This window comes from Opisthocomus hoazin, chromosome 23 (assembly GCF_030867145.1).
Source record: "Opisthocomus hoazin isolate bOpiHoa1 chromosome 23, bOpiHoa1.hap1, whole genome shotgun sequence".
In the NCBI taxonomy this organism is placed as follows: domain Eukaryota; kingdom Metazoa; phylum Chordata; class Aves; order Opisthocomiformes; family Opisthocomidae; genus Opisthocomus; species Opisthocomus hoazin.
Window position 1 is genome coordinate 6,158,363 of NC_134436.1, and position 21,593 is coordinate 6,179,955.

General features: G+C 48.5%; 1 protein-coding gene across 39 annotated transcripts in view; it reads left to right on the forward strand.

The window, feature by feature from the left end:
* The window catches only part of LOC142364008 (uncharacterized), a 316,325-nt gene extending 295,160 nt beyond the window's left edge, over positions 1–21,165 (forward strand). For 27 of the 39 annotated variants that reach the window (XM_075442051.1, XM_075442082.1, XM_075442055.1 and 24 more), the window contains 5 exons: positions 1,828–5,853; positions 6,245–11,303; positions 11,989–12,091; positions 12,184–12,566; positions 14,026–21,165. In XM_075442051.1, the coding sequence (XP_075298166.1) occupies positions 10,890–11,303; positions 11,989–12,091; positions 12,184–12,287 (621 nt within the window). In that variant the 5' untranslated portion in view covers positions 1,828–5,853; positions 6,245–10,889 and the 3' untranslated portion in view covers positions 12,288–12,566; positions 14,026–21,165. Of the gene's footprint in view, positions 1–1,827; positions 5,854–6,244; positions 12,092–12,183; positions 13,983–14,025 lie in introns of those variants that run through there. The other 12 variants (XM_075442092.1, XM_075442091.1, XM_075442065.1 and 9 more) reach the window with 11 other exon arrangements.
* Positions 21,166–21,593: the final 428 nt, after the last annotated feature.

Genomic DNA, 21,593 nt, shown 5'->3' on the forward strand with positions numbered 1-21,593 from the left:
ATAAAGAGAAACGCGCTCAGAGCTGGTCGGTATTCAAGTTCATCCTTTTCCTCCCGAGCACGTGGTGGTGTGCCCTGCCTGGTACCCAGGCCTGGGGGAGTCCTGGGGCCTTGGGGCTGCTCAGCGCACGGCTCGGAAGGAAGATGTCTGCTTGTGCTCCAGCCACCTGCTCTCCGCCAGTGTTTGCCAGCGCAGAGGGCTTTCAGGTCCCACTGGGCCAGGCGTGTGCAGACAGACGCACACACACACGTGGGATGGAGTGCACCCTCAGTGAGTCTGGAGATGACACCAAGCTGAGTGGTGCGGTCGACATGCTGGAGGGATGGGATGCCGTCCACAGGGATGTGGACAGGCTTGAGCAGTGGGGTCCGTGAGAACCTCGTGAGGTTCAACAAGGCCAAGTGCAGGGTCCTGCACATGGGTCAGGGCAATCCCAAGCACAAATCCAGGCTGGGCGGAGAATGGATTGACAGCAGCCCTGAGGAGAGGGACTTGGGGGTGTTGGTTGGCGGGAAGCTCAACATGACCTGGCAGTGTGCGCTCACAGCCCAGAAGGCCAACCGTGCCCTGGGCTGCATCCCCAGCAGCGTGGGCACAGGGCGAGGGAGGGGATTCTGCCCCTCTGCCCCACTCTGCTGAGGCCCCCCGGGAGTCCTGTGTCCAGCTCTGGAGCTCTCAGCGCAGGACAGAGCTGGAGCTGTTGGGGCGGGGCCAGAGGAGGCCCCAGCAATGATCCGAGGGCTGGAACCCCTCTGCTGGGAGGAAAGGCTGGGAGAGCTGGGGCTGGGCAGCCTGGGGTAGGGAAGGCTGCGGGGAGACCTTAGAGCAGCTGCCAGTGCCTGGAGGGGCTGCGAGAGAGCTAGAGAGGGGCTTGTGACAAGGGCATGGAGTGATAGGACAAGGGGTGATGGCTTCAAGATGAACGAAGGGAGATTTTAGATTAGATGTAAGGAAGAAATTCTTGACCATGAGGGTGGTGAGGCCCTGGAACAGGTTCAAGGCTAGGTTGGACGGGGGCTTTGAGCAACCTGGTCTAGTGGACGGGGTGCCTGCCCATGGCAGGAGGGTGGAACAAGATGATCTGTAAGATCCCTTCTAACCCAAGCCATCCTATGATCTGTGATTGGATCCTACGTACACACACATATGCATGCATGCACACATGCACACAAGTCTCTCTCTCTCTCTCTTTTCCTCCCCCTCGGTCGTGCAATGCTGAGCCCGTCTGGCAGGGCAGGAGGTGCCTGGGCACTCCAACTTCTCTTCTGCAACTGCTGGGAGTTTGGATCACAGTGTCAGGCATTCGAATGTGACTCATGCGAGAGGAAGGGAGGAGGAGGAGGAGGAGGAGGAGACGGCAGTGTTTCTGAAGTGAGCATGCACCGAGGGTGTGCTCAGTAGTGAAGTCCCTGCGTGGCTGTTGCTGCTGCAGGCAGCAAGGTTGCCAAAGCCGCCAGTCCAACCAGTAACGCGTCTGACCCCGGGGAGCGGTAGCATTAGCACGGGGGAGCCCAGGACAGTTCTTCCGAAGACGGTGGGTGCAATGGCCCACATCGTGGAAAAGCTGAGCCCATCACACACACAGGCTTTATTGCTATTTAGCATGAAAGCGGTTTTAGCAGTCATGTTTCTAGAATGGTGCCTGTAATTTGAGAATAGATGAATTGTTTGACATTATCTGTGCATATATGCTATGGCAAATTGTATTATTCAAAATATAGACAGAAACTGCTGCTAATTTTAGAGCACCTCTGACCTGCTAACGATTATTTTTTCCTTTGTCTAAAAAAGCTGTGTGCCTCAGGGTGTGTTTTTCTTACTCCGCAGGCTGAAGAAGACCTTCTCCCATGGAATATACAAGCAACAGGAATGCATTGATGTGACTGTTCAGTAGTACAGTGAATGATGAAGTACAAACCTGCTTTTTAATAAGCTTTGTAGAAAATACCTGGCATCTAACTGTCGTAGAATGAGAAAGACATTTCGATCTTGAATTAATGAGTTGCATCACAAAGCCAGCTCTGAGGCAGGCACAGATATGAATATAAAACAGCATGTGTGTCTTACAAAGAACCCGATATCCTATAAAGTGCTGCAGCATTAAGATGTTAATAAAAAGCACGGCTTATTTCAGATCAAATTAATAGTCTCAGGAATACATCCAGAATTTCTTCGCTCTGTTGATAACCAGAATCATTAAATGGCACGTTCTGGGAGGGGAGCCTCGACGAGCGGCAACTACTATCAAAAATAATGTCCAGAATCACTGTCAAGCTAAGGAGAAGGTCCCACTCCTGCAGTCGGCTGTGTGCGTCGGAGCTCTGCTCAAGGTCTGCTGACGGTGGGGCAGCACTCGCTGCAGGTTAACGAGAGATGCGGCTACAATGGGTGAGATCTGTATACAGGGTTCATTCTTTGAGCTTGCTGATTTGCCTTCTCTGGAAAAGCCGGTAGAGACCGTGGTAGACTGGAAACAACAGTGGTTCATTCAACATTTCTGGCAATACTCTCAGCTGTATTTCAATGACTTGTTATTTTGATAAACAGCATGCATGCCAAGGCCTTTCAAGGTGAAGAAGCGCACGCTCGGCATTTCCCAGAAGCTGCAGCATCACATCTGGATGCAGAGTTCATGTGATTTCATCTTCAGAAGCTGCTTGGTTTCATTATAATGTTGCTTTGTGCTGGCTGTGTTTTGAAAAGTTGGCTACTGTGGTGGACCCAACCCATGACAGGATTGAGAAAGGGTCAGTTTAGATACAAAACATCCAGAGAAACCAGCTGCGGGGCTCGGACCTCTCTGTGTCAGCTCTTTTTAGCACAGGCAGTGCAGCAGTGATGACACAGCACGCTCTTAACAGAGGGAAATAGTACTTTCACCAGCGTTATAGGGTAAGGCAGTGGTGTTGCTTGTGTAACTGTGACCAACCAGCCTGACCAAAGGAAGTCACTGGTGAAGACCATCCCTAAATCAGGGGCATTCATGCCTCCATCCAGCACCACCAAGTGGTAGGCAGGCAGTATGGCCAAGGACGTTGAGGGAGGACATTGCTTACTGGCTGATCTGATTTGGTTGTGCTGGGTTGTGTCGCCTCTTCACCATCTTCTGTCTTCCAGTGATTGCCTCCAAATAGTCAAAAATTGTAAACTACCGTCACAATTAACGAGCAAAAATGGGACAGCCAGGAAAGGAAAAATATATACATGGTACTAGAGAGTGACGTAGTTGCTGAACATGCCACAAAGGGAATTAATTTAAATGTCAGGAGGCACACAGAAGTCATTGCTCCTTACCATGGAGATGGTACCTGCTGTGACCTCTGCGAGCAGAGCATCGAAGTATGCACTTACCTTTGAGCACATAAGGAATTGTATCAACTGAGTGGAGACTACCAATTCAGACACTGAAAACTGCAAGGTTGTCTGGTCTGGAGTTGATGTAAACGCGAAGCTGGGCACCACCATTACCCACCCTTCTCCCATGGGAGCCAGGCTAGCGAGAGTGACGCTCACCTCCCATTCCCCCTGTTCTCACGCTGCCTCCCAGTCTGCATGTGGTTAAACGGGAGAAGAGCTTTGGAAGTATAATTTCAAGCAGGTTAATTCAAGATTTCAACAAAGAATTTAGCCCCAGTGTTCTGGGTCAGGTGATACTCATGTTTTGTGTTTAGCTTTGGGAAGCAGAAGAATTAATCAGGCTGTAAGTACACTGATGCAAAAAAGGCTAAAAAAAAAAAAAAAAATAAAAGCTACAGCGTTAACAAATACTGAACTAATGACCTTTGATATATGAAGCAAATGCTTCATCCACTAGCCTATACAACGTTTCATTACCAGCCATGGGAATTTACAGGTGTTAAATTAGCTGCAAGATAGCTCCCATATTGTTGCCTGACTGTAGCAGAACATATTGAAAAAGTTAATAAGGAATTGAGCATAGGGGCTGCGGCGTTCAAACAAAACCTCCTTGCCAGTTCAGTCTGAGGTCTTCATCAAGCTAAATTCCAGTACAAGACACGATTTTATGTGTAATTCTGCTTGTTCCCTTTCCTGAGCCTGAAGGACAGCGTCCACCAGAGAAGTACCTGCTGCCAGAGAAACGAAGCCACAGGAGAGGGGACACAGAAGGGGTCTTGCACTGCTGTAGTCAGACTGAATACTGACAGATCTTCTCTGGTTGTTTCTTAAATTTTGCACTACAATCAACAGATACGAAAGTCATTTTAGGTCGGAAACCTGGAGTTCCTTTTCCAAAACTGTTGGGCAACTGTAAAGATTGAAAATTCACCCAGACTTTTCAGTTAGACAGCTGTAATCAAAACATAGAAAATTGTCTACATCCAGAAATGTCACAGTTATGTATTGAACTCGCACACAAAATTTGTTCCATCATTATTCACAAATCCTAATAGACAGCACTCTCACATCATTGCCGTAAGTCTTCCAGTGCAGCTGACACTTTCCCTGGATGCTCCCGTGGCTTCCACTGAAGCCTCTGGTAGCTGCAGGTGTGATGAATTTCTTTGCCTCGTGTCCTGTGTAGGCTTTTCTGGTGGGAACAGGCTCTGGCCCACTGTGAAGAGTAGTTATTATTTCCTCTCTTGGAGATAAAATGATGTTTAAAAAGCACAACGTATTACAAGTGGGGAGAGGAAGGAGAGGTGAAAGGGGGGGATTTTATATAAACAGGCCTCTGAAACTTCACTGTCCATTTTTTTTCTTAAAACAAGATTTTGTGCGTTCAGAAATCCCTTAGGATCACCAAACCCCCAGATTAAACACTTAGTTTCATCTGATAATAGGAATGATTTAACAGTAACAAGTCTTTGATATACATCTCATATACATTGACAACACGGACTGCTGGTGCCATCAGTGGCAGTGCAAATTGCAGTGAGAAGAGGGGGGGAAAGCAAAAAACTAGAGGAGGCGTTTCAGCAAGCCTTTTAAAGCCCCACTGTGTGCTCAGAGCATCCCCAGGCCTTTCTGCTCCCCAGACCATAGTGTCACAGCCGAGTTTTTGTGGTGGGAGCAGGAGGTTAGGGGGCAGCTCGTACTTCTCGATAGACACTTGAAACTGAGAGGCTTTGACTGAACTGAACAGAAGAAGCAAAGCAAACAGAAGAAAAGCAAGGTACGGAGAGCAGATCTGCCCAGTTATTCATCTATCCAATTTTTTTTTTTTTTTTTTTGTGGTATCAATTCTTCTGCAGCTTAGTTTGCACACAGAGCTTGAACGGCTTCGCCACCAGCGAATGCAGTGCACCTCTCCGGTGGAGCCGGAGATCCCTCAGCTGGGCAGTGGGAATGCAGAGTGGATGACTAGATTAATGAGCAATTACAGCTCTAACTTCGGTAGACAAGACCACAAATCAAAGCAAAGGAGCTGGGGTAGGAGGGGAGGGGGCAGCCATGTCCATCTGCTGACTTTTGTGTTTGCTGAGTTCGTACATTCTCCTTGGTGCTTCAGAGAAGCCACATGTTGTTCCGCAAATACAGTGTTCGTTTTCCATAAACAACAGTCAGACAGTAACATTAAAGCTAAATTAGCCTATGTGCATCATGCAATGTCCCCCTGTAAAGAGGCAAAATTGTAACAGATGGGAAAATATAATAAAGTAATTTTATGACAGTTGTAACAGGCCAAGAAACTATAAAATGGCAGCAGATAGAAAATAAAATTATAAAATGTATGCATTGTTAGCTCTCTTCACAGGCACAGAGCTGGTCAGTGAAATCAGAAGACGATAACCACAAGTCCCAAACCCAGCAGCCTCCGGTTCCCAGCCCCACGCACCGCTTGCCCCCCAGGAGAGACAGCAGGATGCCCCAGAGCTGGGGGGCGCAGCGAAGGTAGGCGCTAATCAGCATCCGAGCGCTGTTTGCCCTCGGAGAGCTTCCAAGCATGGAGGAGCTGTTCTGCATTTGCTATTTCCTGCTGCTCGGGGTTGCCTTGCTGACCCCTCTCCTGGTAAATGAAACACCTCTGGCAGTGCAGTGAGTTTGATTAAAAACCAGGAAATATAGGAGGTAAGACGTTTTTCAAGAATGCCTTCGAAACTGCGGCCTGATCCGATGGCCCGTAACTCACCAAAGGCAAAGAAGCGATCACGGAAGAGATGTGCGGTCTCATCCTTGGTTTGCAATGAAATCAGCTTTGGAATGAATCTCAATTGTTTTTCTTAATCTTTCTCCTTTTATTTCTTTATTTTAAACAAAAGCTCTATATGATTTTCTCTTACAGTGTCTCCTGGGGGTTTGCATTCGCTCTGCTCTTGAGCACTGAATCACAGTATCTTACATTTATATGGTACCCAAAGGATCCCGAAGCATGCAGAAATTATAAGCCAAATTTTGCTCTTGGAAGCATGAGCTCAGCTCATACCAAAGTTAATGGGAGGTGAGCACAAACATCTAAAGGGAAGAATTTGCCCTTTCAGACAAAGAGGAATCGTTTCACCCACCGCTGAAGCGCAGCTGCCTGTGAGGCAAAACATGGCAAATGGTTAAAGGTTCAGACCTAGGAGGTGCTGATCCCTATCAGCTCTTGAAGACAACGAGACCTAAGGATAGTCAACACCAGCAGTGGGGTGCTGAGCTGCGTTTCATTTGTCTCGAGGCGCTGTCTCATCAATACGCAACTTTCTTGGCTTTTTACAGGCTGAAAATTAGAAGACTCTTAAAATTAACTTTCTTTGTTTCTATTTTGAACTGACTTGGACTGTTCAACTTGAAACATCTCATTTGGGGGCTTTTTCAGGACAACATTTGCAGACTGGGAAGCCTGAATAAGGCCCTTTGGCGCTGGTGCAGCAACCATCATGTCAGCGAGCTGTGCCGGTTCCACTTGCACACCTGATGGGAGATTCGTTGCATGTTCAGAAATTACAGATCAGTTGGTGATGGTGGTGGTTTTTTACTCGAAAGACCTTCGGGTGGCCCAGGCGGGTGATTAGAGAGGGAGTTCAAGTTTCCTTCGCTGGCACTGAACAGGTTGTCAGATTAGACGATGGTGGCTTACAGCACGTCGAGCCGGCTGATGCGCTCCCTGCCTGCCCTCCGCTACCTGATGGCCCAGACAAGTGCAGGGACAGATCACGGGTTTAAAGCCAGAGTCCAGCACACCGAGTAGCAAAGCAGATATTCCCTTTCTGCACTCTTGTTTTCCTTCAGTTTTGCTAGCAATGGCTGAATTTCCAACTGCTCTGTCTGAGTTCTTTTTTGGATAACCCACCCCCGAGATGCAATCCAGATGTGTAGCCAAGTGCCTTGAAACTCTGAACTGACTGAACCAAATTATGTAAAATCTTCTGAGTTTGCAAAATTGAGTTGGGAATCTCAAGAAAACAGGCGTGCTTAGGGGATTTCCAGCATTTCCTCCTCCTGCTCCTCCTCCTCCTCCTCCTGAGGTTGGCAGTACCACAGAGCAGCCTCTTCCCGTGGTGTTCTGGCACTCCTGGGCTCCATTGCAGCCAGCAGAGTCGTTTGCAAAGGTGCCCAAAGTGAAAAAATTACGGGGTGGGGGAGGAAATGTTATTTGGCCTCTTCAGAGCACAGAAAGCTTCTTTTAAGCATGGACAAAATGATGGCTGGTTACCCAGACAGGTCCTCCTTCCCCTGACTCTTTGCATGATGGTTAAATGAGGAGACTAGTGCTGGAAAGCCAAGTGCTGCAGGGACCTGAAAGCAAGACCAGAAGGCTTTTTTCTTCCCCTTTCACTATTGGACAGGCTTTAACCAAAAGCTCAGAGCCATATTGAAGGAAAATTGGAATAGGGAGCCAGGACCAACTCTCACAAAACACCTCTCACTCTTCATCAGCGTAATTAAAACCCTGAGGACAAGCCTAAGCACTGGGAGCCCCTGAAGGCAGATCCGAGGTCTCGGTTTGGAGGCTTAGCTACCTGGTGGCATTTGCTGGGGCAGTCTGGCACTTTGCTAAATGCAAATGTAGCTCCACTCGCATTTCCAGAGGAGCTCTAACTCTGTCCGAGCTCATTGCTTTCTTCCAAAACTCAGAATAAGGCAGGGCCAGGTCACCTCATACATATACGAGCTGCACCCCCTCCCCGTCCCCCTGACCCAATTCTGCTCTTGGGACTACAAAACACCCCGCTGTGCTTCAAGAGGGGACGTTGAAGGGCTCTAAACTCCTCTGGTTAAGACTTATCAGCAGTGCCTGGTAACCAGCCTTGGGCTCGCTGCCAAACCAGTGCAAATCCACAGGAACTATTTTAGCTTAAATCCTACGTTTGAGATGAATAGGAGCGTGCGTGCACGCACACACACACAGAGCCGCTGTGGCTTGGCAGATGAGCGGCAACTCATTAAGTTGCAATAACTCAATCACCCACTATCGTCCCAATCTCTAGTCTCTAACTCGGTGGTTTGATTTTTTCAAAGACTGGGGAGTGCTTGCAGGTCCCACTGGCAGCGATGGGGCTTGCAGGTGCTCCAGCCTTCTGAAGATCAAGGGGCTTTGTACAGATGCCTAAATACAGCCCTGTGCCTGGCTCGGGGTACCCGGGTTTCAAAGCCCTGGCGCTAACCTCCTGCATCAGGAGCGGCCACGGTGCCTGTGTTAGAAGAGTTGACGGGATGAGCACTTGTAAAGCACAAAGAAACAGGCGTGGGTTTGAATTGGGAAATGCAATACTGGCCCAAGTCATGGGGGATGGGACGTGGGGGATGTGGGGGGGGACGCCTGACCTCGGTGTGACTCCGCAAACCCTAATGTCTATTTATCGTTGTCATTCTGAGCTTGCTCTTTAGGCTTACAAATGCAATGAACCAGTTTCTGTGAGATCATGTTTTAAATATACTGCCCCGGGGCTACTCTTTAAAATTCAAAACATTGGAGGACACACAGAGAGGGCGTTTCGAATCATTTTTGACAAGCAGAAATTCTCCTTGACAACCTGAAAGGTGAGCGCTGGGAAGCCCTGAACCCCACACACGGCGCAGCACAGCATCAGAACAAGACCACAAAAATGCAGTTTTCTCGTAAGACACCGACTTTTCCATCTGTGCAATTTGCCCACAAATCTGAACCACGTTGCCGAAGTTTTGGATGCTGGGTAATGTTAACGAAGGAGCGGAGATGGCAGGGGAGCCTCTGTTTTGCACAGCCTGCTTCAGCAAGCTGAAGGAGTGATGGTGCTGAGGTCCAGAGAGACCCGAAGCAAGCTAGGGAAGAGCTCAGACGAAGGGCACCCTCCCTTCCCATCTTACGCGTGTCCATTCAGTCTATCAGGGTTCAAAGCCTGGGCAGGGAAAATTCAGGCAGGTAGTGGTCTGTGCCTCCCCGTCAGAGCACCGTGCCTCCATCCCTCTCGGTGCAGGGCGAAGGCAAACTGGCACGGGTAAAGCAATGATTTCAGAGTTCAGTCAAAGCTCTGCATTTCTGCCAGCAGCCATCCCAGTGGACGGGCCATATACCTTTAAGTGCTGCTCACTTGCCCTCTGAAAGGGAGAAAATTACTTAAAAAAAAAAAAAAAAAAAAAGTCTGTTAGGAGTTATATTACCTGCAACAGCTGAATTTAATTAGTACTGCAATCACAACAAATATTTAAAGGGTCTAAAAAGCCATGAAGGGAAATTTGCTTTCCTAGGAGAGAGACCCGTGCCTCGTGCGCTCCGTGCGCAACACAGTGCTGCCGTGAGTGACTCACGTTGGAGATACTTCACACAACAGTGGGTTTTTGTAATCATGGCGTGAGCTGGAGTATGGAGGCAAGAGGTGGAGATTTTGGCACAAACCAGAATTTCCTCGTCCTTGTTGCCGTGCCCTTCCCAACCGCTGGACCATTTCTAGATGCGCGGTCTGTTGGTGCTCTGCGTACTCCGGTCACTGCAATCTCTCCCTTAACTCTGCCTCCAGATGGAAGGAAAGTTTGTTCTCCAGTAAGATAAAACCTGAAAAAACAGCAACAACAAGCAGAGGGTGGAAGCTTTCCTGCTGGAGATGGAGAGACTCTCTGCACCCACCTTGGATCAAGTAGAAACCGAAGATGTTTGGCCAGTTGGGTAACACCAACACCTTTATTCTTACCAGGTTTCCATTGTGTGTGTGTCTTTGTATATTTACTAGGCCCTAAAAGAGTAAGGATAATGGATTTCTCAAAGGGATGGGCACAGCAGACAACAGCCTCGACATCCCTGAAAAGCCTCGTGGCAGGACAGTATCCCTGGTAGGGAAGGGGTCCTCACAGCCTCGGGGACTCAGGTGAGGCAGGTTGTGGCACTGCCCCAGGACGTGAACTTGGAGGATCCAAAGCGTTACGTTAATGATGCCAGAGCAGTTTTTGTAGCCCTGACTCCAAACAGCCCAAACCTTTCTTTGTCACCAGTCCCACTGGGCTATGCCTCCTCATGCAAGTTCACTCTCTGATACTCATGGCCATTGGAAAGGGCCAACGATCAACATCATTGCTGTGCTGTGCTGGGTGCGAAGTCCTGGTGTGGTTACTGCATCCAGGGGTACTTTCTCCTTCACTGGAGAGCCACGGGGTACCTTCTGCTAGATCATACCCAGGATCACGAATTACAGTGGACTGGGAAGAGGTGTCAGACAACAAGCCTGATTCATCACTCGCTTCCTGCATCCTCCCACCCGTCTCACCTCCATGGGAACCCTGCTAGGAACACCCATCATAGCAGAGAGGCTACAGCAGGATGAGATGTTGGTGTGGGCAGCAAGGACGCAGTTCTAGCAACAGCTGCTAGCTGGGCTGTGTCTCTCAACAGTGAAAGATGAGCTTTCAATACCCTGTCAGAGCAGGCGTGGAAACATGCTGCAAATGAGCAAAAGGCCAAGGAGAAAGGCTGGCTGCCCTGGCAAGGAGCAGGGATGTTTACTAGCCTGGGATGATAAAAAGCAAATAACTCCATGTCTGAGCAAACAGGAGAAACAAATAGCGTGAGTGATGAAGGCAGCGCAGGAAGCCTGGGAATATCGGGTGTTGCTCATTGCGGCCCGTTCCAGCCACCACCATCTCCGTGGAAAGCGTCTCCTTCACGGCAGCAAGCTCTGCTGGGTCCCTGCACAGGACCGAGGGAAATCCAGGTCTCTGGGAGGGAGCGAGTGGGCTCCTGCGTCGCATATCGTGCCAGGGCAAATTTCTCCCCACAGTTGGGCTCCCATGACCTTGCTGAACTCAGCAGGCGAGGAGGTACATGGATTTCATGCCTGCGCAAGCATTGCCACACATGGGCTCGCGGCCCCACGCAAGCTGTCCTGACCTTGGGTCTAGACAAGAAGCAACTGCGTGTTACATCCCGATTTACTTGTGAAGTCAAATGGGTGAGTAGGAGTGGGCAGTCTGAGGAGGGTTTGGCTGATCTCTTGCTCCCATTTCCTGCTGCAGAAGTATGTCACACTTTGCTGTTGATCTAACCCAGCTACTCTCGCCTTGGGGCAAGAAGGAGGAAGGAAGACTCCAGGCTCAGGCTGGAGCAATATCTCCAGGAGGTCTCCTGAGGCTCTGCATTCTGGTCCTCCTTCCTCAGGCGCTGTGCCATAACCTGCCCAGGCAGCCTAGTTGGTCCTAACCCAGCCAGGGAAAAATGGATGGCCATCCTCTGCTCGAACAGAGAGTCCCTGGGTGTCTCCTCACCCAGTAGTTAGAGCTAACTTTTTAAACATGTTTCGGCACCTATGCTACAACTTAGATTTCACATAAGTATTTCCTTGTGGCTGACTCTAAACTTTCAGAGAAACCTTAACCAACAGTATGCTCAGGGGCCTAGGTGGACTGTCGCCATGTAGCTCTGGGCTCTTACTAACTGAAATGAGAAGGATCTCAATTCCCGGTTACCTTTCAAAACCAGCAGACCCTTAGCTTCTGCAGATCTCAGGCTTGTGAGGTGATGGTACAATCCTTTACTATGACAGGAAGAGCAGAGGCATGACATTACACGCTGCAAGGCATTCAGACATTACAGACATGTCAGACCAGAAGGTCACATCTTCTTTGCTCTTCCCAAAGGACTGCCACCTTGCTCAGCAGGAGAAGTTTGCTTTATCTCCTTGGGACGGGATGAGGCTTCAAGCAACTGAGATCCCCAGGAGAAAGGAGCAACTGCAGTTTGGTAAGCTCCATGCCTATCTCCCATTCCAATGAGCACATGGGAAGCCTTCCAACTCTGTCATGGCTCAACACGATTTCTCTGCTTAACGCCAGTTTCTAGATGCCTCTTGTGGAACATCTCTATGCCAGGGGAGGACACGAGAGTCCCAGGCTTGGCCACCTCTGTCCAAACATGGCACGAAGCAGCCGAAAGCTGAACACAGCCTCAACGTTTTGATCACATCTGTCAGTCCCATCATCTAGCAGCCCATCCAAACTCATTGCCTGCCTTCTGCCAATACGCTTCTGAGGCGGCGGGGGAAAAAAGCCTGGAGCCAAATAAAGTGTCTGGAGCACTTGCTATCCTGCAGGATTAGGAGCAGGCCCTCTGCCCAGCAGGGCTGGCCAGGGCTGTAGACTTCTTCAGATCTTGGAGAAGCAGAGAGCCCCTAAAGCTCCCCCCTGACTCCAGGCAGGGCTGAATCCCCTGCCCGTAGGTATGTTGGCAAGCCCCAGATTTGTCATTTGCACGTCCCCAGTGCCTTTCCCTTCATGAATCTGAGTTTTTTGGGTGTGGAGAACAGACGACACAGACTTTGAGTTCATCCAGCTAGATTCAGTCCCTTGAGAGCAAAAGCAAATGCACTTTGAGCTCTGAGACCCCAAAGTGCCACTACCCGGGCAGTGCGACCATGTAGCACATGGGACATGCAGGGCTCCGGCTGGTGCAACACCGCACATGTAGAAAAAGTGGCATTTCTCTGCCATGTGGTTGACGAGATGCTGCGAAGTGCCTGACGGACAACTGGGTCAAGGGTCTGGGTGGTCCAAATCCTTCCCAAGGTAAGAGTCTGGGGGTCACTTGCAGAAATGGAAGAGAAAGGGGCTTTTTTTCCTGCCCTCTTGTTGTAAGGAAAATATATGACACAGTAAGTGATTTAACATGCTTTACATACCAAAAATGAAGTGAGTATAAAAGAATCATCTGTTTGGGGGGGGGGTCTGCTAAAAAAAGAACCAGCGTGGGGCAAAAGAACCGCATAAATAGTTAACTTAAACAAGACACGGTTTGGTGCAGCTTGGCTCTGTTCAGAACCAACACATGGGAACCCTGGGCAAACCATATTGCACTAGTTACAGACTCATCTCATAGACTTAGAGATGGAAAAGACTTATTAGGTCATCGAGTCCATCCCACCTGCCAGTGAAGGATTGTTCCCTGCAGAATTTTCTCTATTGCTTTGTACAGTCCAATTTTAAATGATCCAAGCGATTTGGTCTCAGCCACTTCCTTGGGGAGACTTTTGCACAGATATATTTTGTTTAACTCAACCCTTTAAATGGTTAACCCTTTTCTTTCCCAGTTCTCCTCGTGTTTTCATTTCATGTTTCAACTCTCCAAAACACGAAAATTTTCATTTTATGTTTCCAATGTACTGTACTTACACAGTTATGGCCATAGAACTATCACTGCTGCCTGCTGTGAAACAGAGCACCATATCCAATGGATAAAAACACAATAACAATGTGTCACAGAAAATAAAACAAATTTGCTTTAACCATGTATGCAAATGGGCTCCTCCACAAAACATTCCGGACATTCCAGTATGACGTGGCTATCAGTGTGGTGTGGATGCTCAGGTGTGTTCCTGTTGGGTGGAAAATTAACTGATTTCTAGCTTAATATGTTTCATCTTCACAGATAGGATGTAAAGCCAGTATAGTTCAGAGCTCAATAAGATTTTGAATGCTAGCAAACTCATCTGAGTTTATTCCTGCTACTTAAGTTCCAAGGGGCAAAATTTAACCCGGGGACAAGCCTGGCTTGTATTTTCCCGATCTACATGTTAGTGACTCTTTAAGAAAAGCAAAATACTATCTAACCACAGGCTTGTGCTAGGTATCAGGAACAAAAATCCTGACCTGGCTCCTCATTGTTCCTCTGTCTTTCTCCAGTTCCTTGCTTTTGGCATTCCACTGTGAAGTGCACTATAAATACTCTTCATTAACCGTTGGTGCAAGGAGCTGCTTCAGATGCTGACACAACGCGGCTCCCGTAGAAGTGTGTGAAAACAGACCGCTGACGTGAAGGTGAAGGAAGGGACTGACACAGGTTCTTGAATGGAGGCTTTTGGGTCTTTGGTTCACACTGCGAAATGCAAAGAAATCCGAGACATACGGCTCTGTGACTTCAGGAGTTGCAAAGAAGGAATACAGGCGAGGAGGAGGATGTATAGGTCATACAGCAGCATTCATCGCTGGAACTCCAAGAACATAGCAAAGGACATTGCAACACCTTGCTGGTTTCCCACGCATCAAAGGTCAGGGATTGCTCCGTTAATCTCCTAATCCATAGGAATTACAGAAATCGCATAGTGTACCTTTCTGGAAAGGAAGTTTTGCAGAGGTAAAGGTAGTATATTTTATCAGGTAAACTGATGTAGATTAAAACAACCTGCCAAGCCTTCAGGCCTAAAGGACAGATACATAAGATACTACTTCTGTCTGAAAAGTTTGGGGTTTTGTTCCCCCTTCCCATCGTGGTGGGAACACATAGAATCATAGAAAGTTTTGAGTCAGAAGGGACCCCTGGAGGTCATCTAGTCCAACCCCCCCACAGCGAGTAGGGACACTGCTAACTAGATCAGGTTGCTCAGAGCCCTGTCCAACCTGGTCTTGAATGTTTCCAGGGATGGGGCCTCCACTGCCTCTCTGGGCAACCCGTTCCAGTGTTTCACCACCCTCATTGTAAAGAATTTCTTCCTTATATCCAACACAACTACTAGTGCTTTAGGGCAGGGGGGTTTCTCACCCTTTCCAAACGCTTTTTCCTGTAAGTGAGCATCAACAGAAGGAGCAGAGGATAATCTGTGAGCGACGCAGCCCGGAGCACATGTTCTCTCTAAGGATCTGCTGTCTGGCTTGTGTTTGAAATCTTTGCAATCCGAGTGGAAAACTCGTACCATGAACAATTCCTGGCTGGTATTTGGGTTTATTGATACAAAGAGGCATGCAGGTTGGGCAAGGGATCAGTCAGCACTGGAAAAGGCACAGGAGAACCAGTCTGACTCTGCAAGCACCGAGTGTTGCACCAGGATAATTATTTCTGTACACAAACACACACTCAGCATAACCCTGTTCATACCAATCAAATTTTCCAGCACACTCCAGGCTGCAGATTCCTAGAGGAAAGGATCTGAGCGGAGCGCTGAATGGCTCCCCGCTTGTCAGCAATGCCTGTAGGGGTTTGATGACCCGACCAAGGGAGCACCAACCAGCACAACTGTTAGGCAGCTCAATCCATCCCATGACCTATAGCGAAAGGCTAAAGGAAGGAGGAGGTTACAGTGCTGTGGAACTTGTAAAGAAAAGCAAGAGGTGGCAGGAGCAACCCAATAACTGGGGCAGCCAGACAGTGAATCGCAATCAGAGAGTAACTTCAAAGCAATATATTTGGCCAAATTTTTCTTCACTTGGGGCTAGTGTGAATGAGGTGAGCAGGATCTGGTCTGTTCAGTGAGGCCATTGCTGCTTGCCTCTTGTGCAAAAGTCTCTGGACACCCAGTGTAGTCACAGCGGCACCTTGTCGTGCCAGTGGTGTCGTTGAGAGTCCCACATTTGCCCACCTCGGGAAGCAGAGAGCTGAAAAACTGCCGGGAGAGACCCTGCCAGGATCCAGAATATGGGATTTTAATATCAGAAAAGTTGTATTCCTGATTTATATATATATATTTATGTATATACAAATATGGTAAGATTTTGTTGTTGTTGTTGCCTCTGAGACCTTTTCCCCAGTTACCCAGCTGTTGATCAAACAGTGGAGGTGTCACACCTAAAGACAATTTTAGTTCCTGGGCATTTCAACAAACATTATATCTGCTAAACAACAGCAAATGCAACCCAGAGTGCTCAGTTCATCCCATGTTGCTGAAGTTGGTGCAGAACAATGTTCCTCACGTGATGAACAGTCTGCTTTAGTGACCACCTCTGAGTTTTGTTTTCTTTACCAATAACACAGAGCTCATGTATCGCAGTAGCTCAGAAGGGTGGGGATGGGAGAGGCATTGCAAGGACTGTGCTCCCTCTTCTGCTAGGACCATCTCAGATGACACACACCCATGGCTGTGCCAAAGTGTCATGCCTGATATGCTCTTCACTGGCTTAGTTCCATGAGATGCACGGCGATGTCTTTGTGCAAAAGGTGGTTTCTCACTCTAGGTAAGCAAAACAAAAGCAGCGGAATCCACAACCTTCCACTGCTTTTTGTTTGTTTGTTTGGAAACTCCCAAACCACAGAGCCTATTTTTAGAGGGAGGATGAGGAAATGGTGGAGAGTGAAAACTGGAAGGTGGGCGTAAGGTGAGAGCCAGCTAGGGAGGGGACTCCTGGGCAGAGACAAAAAACCGCCCAAGAGCCAAACTTCGCAAGAGCGAACTCAGCTGCTGGTGAGCACCCGGCCTCCCACCGCAAGGAGCTGCTGGCGGGGGATGGGGTGAGGAGGCCAGCACTGCAGAAGCAAGTGCCGGGTGGAGAAGGGAGAGGGTAGATGAGGTCAGGGAGGTACTGGTGGGTGGAGTGGCTCCCGGGAGGGAGGTCACATCCAAGAGTGCAGCTTTATATAAGCCAGAGCGAGCGATGAATTATTCTGTTTAGTCCAACACAGATAACAGCAAAGGAGGCTGAGGCTGTCTCTGACTCAGGTTTCGTTATTGTGAGCTTTCTAAAAGATCACCTTTTATTGCCTTGTCTACAGCCAAACAAATAGATAAATAACCCTATGCCTCTCCCCCAAGCCTTCTTATCATGAGGGTGTGAGTAAGCCTTGGTGCCTGGATCCAAATTCACACTCCCAGCCTCCTGGGATGTCCATCACACTATCCCGTGCAGATCTACATGCATCCCCAGGACTTGAACATACCCTCACCATGGGCTGTTCCATAAACCCCACACCACTTTCCGTGGAGGACCTTCTAGGTGTACTTCAGTGAGTCCTCCTATGGTCAGTGGTTACCTGGTGGGCTCCCATGAGCTACATAGTCAGACAAGCCATGTATCAGGTGAAAGGGCATTCTCAAGTGTAGCAGGATCCTTCCAAACTTCAGGTCCAGTTAGTGATCAGTTATTAACTCTGTCACCAAGGGGCAGAGGTGATGCAGCCATTGACAGGTTTGCTGGATTTTGAGCAGAACAAACCTGCTGCAAAGAACCAAACGCTGTTGCATGAACTTCTCACCATTTCACCTGTGAAGACAGCAGCTCTCCCTATCTACCCAGACCCTTCTCATTTTTACTTGAAGCAGAGCGTACATTAAGCACTGTTTCCTTATTCCAATATGAAGGTGGAGATGCATAACAGTTGATAGCAAGACACCAGCCTTGAAGTGCTAGATAAAGCATTTGAGGCTTGTGAAAGAGTTGATGTAAATGAATGGTAACAGTGAAGATCAGACAACCACAACTGTGTAAACACACTGCTGCTGCTAGCTCACAGCTCTGCACAGGTGACCCACCAGGCTAACAGGTCTCACTAGGTCCGGGATGTGTAAGCATCGTCATCCAGTGCTGTGTCAGTGAATCCAGCCTACTGGGCTTCGTTACCATCCTCCAAAGCCAACATGCCTCCTTCCAGTACAATCGAGTTTTAAGCCTTTGGAGGTATTTAGTGCAATTAATGGGAATCAGGGAGCTAAATATCCTTGAGGACCCTGGTCTAAGGCCAGGTTTAGAGAAACGTTTAAACATGTGCTTCACTGTCAGCATGTTGGTAAGTGTTTTCCTGTGCAGAGGGACTTACCCAGGCAGTTAAGTGCTTTCCTGCACGGTTTCTGACCATACTGTTGGACCAAGCCGTTGAGGGTTCAGCTGTGGTCTGTTACCGCAGCTAACAAGTTCACCGAGCAACAGTAACCACCCATGTGTGCCCTCAAGGGCAAACCAAAACTCATCAGGTCTAGTCACCTTCCCCAAGGCCTGAGCAGACCTGTCATTACCTGTCGAACCACAGTAACTCCATATGCCTCTGCCCCGAGGGATGCTCGTGTACTTGCTACCTGGGTACATTGCAAGCTGAACCGGGAGCTCCCTGCGGGGCAGGCAGGGGTTGGCATGACTTGTCTGGGGGACAGTTACAAGTGCTGGTAGGACGTGCACATGGCTGAGCAGTCATGGAGTTGCAACCACACTTGTCCTGCTCACCTGGCTGAAGGAAGGCACTCCTGAAAGGCACTGCTGCCTGACAATTTCTGCCTGGTGAAAGGAAATCTGCTAGTCCCTTCCCTGCAACAAGTGCTGCCCATGGGCATCTCAGCCACACTGTCAGCCTCCAAGCTGAACCTGCTGCTTCAGACACAGCATGAAATACCTCTCCTCTTGTGGAAGCAGCAGGGCTTCCCTACGGGGTGCTTTTCCTGGGCATTACAGCTTCTATTTGAAAGGGCAGGAAGGGCTCAGTGTAACGAGCATGCTTCCTTGCTCTACCAAACTCCAGTGATTTTAACATGGTTCTTCAGATTTTAAGTATACAGAAGCCAATCCCTTCATTTGTATAACACAGTGCAGCAAGTGGTGGTAACAAACCAATGGATGAAAAACGTGTTGCTCCTCCATTACAAGCAATGCAGCTAGTAAAGCATATGTAAAATTCACCATCCTTCTGCTAGAAGGTGCCAACCTTCACCTGAGATGCAGTAGCAGCCATTTGGATCCTCCTAGCAGGTACCAACGTGAAGTAAAACGGGATACTACTGCGGCTCGGGGTGCACGTCGCCAGTTTCCATCTCTCAGCCAAGAAACCAGAAGTCAGGAGTTCCTGACCTGATGCAGAAAAGCGCCAGATGCTCTCCATCCCTTCCAAAGGAAACGGTGGAATCAGCACAATCCTACCTACACCCAGGCTCCAGCGAGTCAGCTCCGGATTGGAAAATCCCATTACCACCTATTGAGACACCATTAAACAATTTCCCAGCTCACGTATGGGCTGCACGGGAGCCCGGGCTGCAGCAGCGCTTCCACACTTACGGACTGTGCCTGCCTGGGTCACGTGGAGGCTTTCCAAACCCGTTAAATCCACGCAATCCCGTAACGCACCTTTTTGGCCCAGCCAGGCTGGGAAGCGAGAGCACTCTGCACCACCTACAACCAGGCTTGATCCTAACCTGGGATTTTTTTGGCCTGCTACAGACTGGGCCATGAAAATACCGAACATACCACGCAAAGTGCTATGCATCTCAGCGCTCGCTTGGCTTGAGATAGAGCTCTTCCCAAAGCAAGTATTCCAGGCTTGCATATAAATTAAAGCTCATAAATCAGTGGAGAAAAAATCTTCTCTATGGAAATGGCCAACTTGTTAGAAGGGAGTTAAAGGCTGCAGACAGTTTTCAATGGAGCCTTGCTGGCTGTCAAGAATGCGCGAAGCAGCAGAGTTGTTTGGGTTGGGAGCACGAGATGGATTTTTCTCCCCTCTTTTGAGGACAATGAAATGTAACAGCTTCCCTTCCCTTCCGAGCTGCGCCGAGCGACCTGAGCCGGGAGACAACAGCACAGATACAATCTCTGGAAATCATGAAGTGACTGAAGAATGGCTGAGGAGTTCTGAATAACTAAATAAAGTCCTCTGTGTTTTCTTTAGCAAGTAAAGAAAATACTTTTAACGTTTTAGCGTGACTTTTGGGGTCAAGGGGGAATCTTGAGTCCAAATACAACAAACCGGTGTGGAAATTACTGCCAAGAGTCTGATAGTTAGGCTGGGAGCTTGCCTTGGGGCTCAGATGTGCGAATACCTCTCACGGAAGGCAGGCTGAATTTGAGGTTTTGCTCAGATCATGGGAATCTAGGACTCGCTGTATGTCCTTGCTTTTAGAAAGCTGACTGTGCTGAGTGCCCCTCAGCAGCCCGTGGAAATGGCAGGTGCCGATGCTCCATCGCTCTCCAGAGATGGAGGAACACCTGCAAGTCGAGTGTCGGGTCTTCACATCTCGCAGCACACATAGACACATCAAGGACACCCAGCACAGTGTCAGTCTTCCTCAGCCTACGAATGCTTCCCTGTTGCAAAGCACATCTCCTGCTTGGGGTTCTCAGGTCTGCTTCAGCATGCCTGAGAATGAAGTGCTCCCAAACCGTTAACGATGGGGCAGTGCAGAGCAGCTCGACCCGCTACCGATCCCGCTACCCGGTGCAGATGATTGCATCACTGGCCTGCTCATTACAACATCATTGGTTTGTTAAATTCTTTTAGGAAACAGATAATCAGCACAGAGTGATGGGATCAGGGTCACAAAGCATGTTAAGAGTCAGGAGCCAAACTCGCACGTCGGGGCTGCCGAGACTCCATGGACCCCAGAGGTCCGTGGAGGCTGAGGCTGAATATTTTTTAGCTGCAGTTTCTGACTCTCATTTTGTTGTTTCTGAAAAGCCAAAGCAAAGCCCCTTCTGCTTTCACCACTCTCTTCTCCAAACAGGGTCTTTCAGGCTTCCTTCTGTGTCTGCCATGATGAGAGCAACAACAACTCTGACACGCGAATACTAGTGCCTGGGGAAACACTTTAGCACCGACACAATATAGATGTGAGCTGAGAGGAGCTAAAAAGCTCAATAAAGCAACAGGGAAAGAAGAATTCCTGCTTCTCGGCTTCCTGATTTTTGATGCATTTTAATACTGGAATGGCCATCTCTACCTATCCCCCTTAAAGTCTGAACCTTTGTTTGACTTGCACTGTTAAAACAGAGCCAATCTTCTGGTGCCATGTTCCGAATAAAGTAAAAATAAATAAGTCTAGCTTCAAATATAGATTCAATAGGTTTTTCAATGGGTTTTTTTTTGTTTACTTTGGTAGTAAATGAATACTAGTATTAGCACATCCACCAGAGACACAGCAGGCCTGGTTCCAATTTCATTTAACCCACCTGTCTTCATCGGCATGGGTGGAAAAACCCTGATATCATAAAGAGAGAACTGCACTTCAGAAGCACACATCGTTTATTTCTCATTCTAGCAGTAGTATTGCTGTAGTCTTGATGGGCTTTTGTTACACCAATATAGCAGGAAAAAGCAGACAAGCTTTCAAGTGTACAAGGGCTTCTGCTTTTCTGGTATCATCACAGCCTAATAAAAGATAATACCTCTCTCTTCAAAATGGTCTTTGTTATTCGTGATATTCAGTCAAATGAAATCCAGATTACAAGAAATAGAGTGTGTATTTGCTTGTATTTCCTCTGTTTCGTTACTGTGTATGCAATGGAGGAGCACCCAGGGTTCCCACAGCATGGCCTGTACCTCTTGGGCAGTTGTACTGTACAGCTTCATCACGAGCCCATCTGCTCTCACAGAGAAAGCCAACATCTGACATACCATGTACCGTGACACAGCCTCCAAAGGACAGTAGTGGGCAAACGATACTCTGCATCTGCTCAGCCCACATTCATTTCTAGCCACCTAAGGTTTGGCTGAAGCAGCTCTTCTAAACCCAAATACATATGTTGGCTTAGAGGCACCACAGTAAAGTAGCCTAACAAACCAAAGCAAT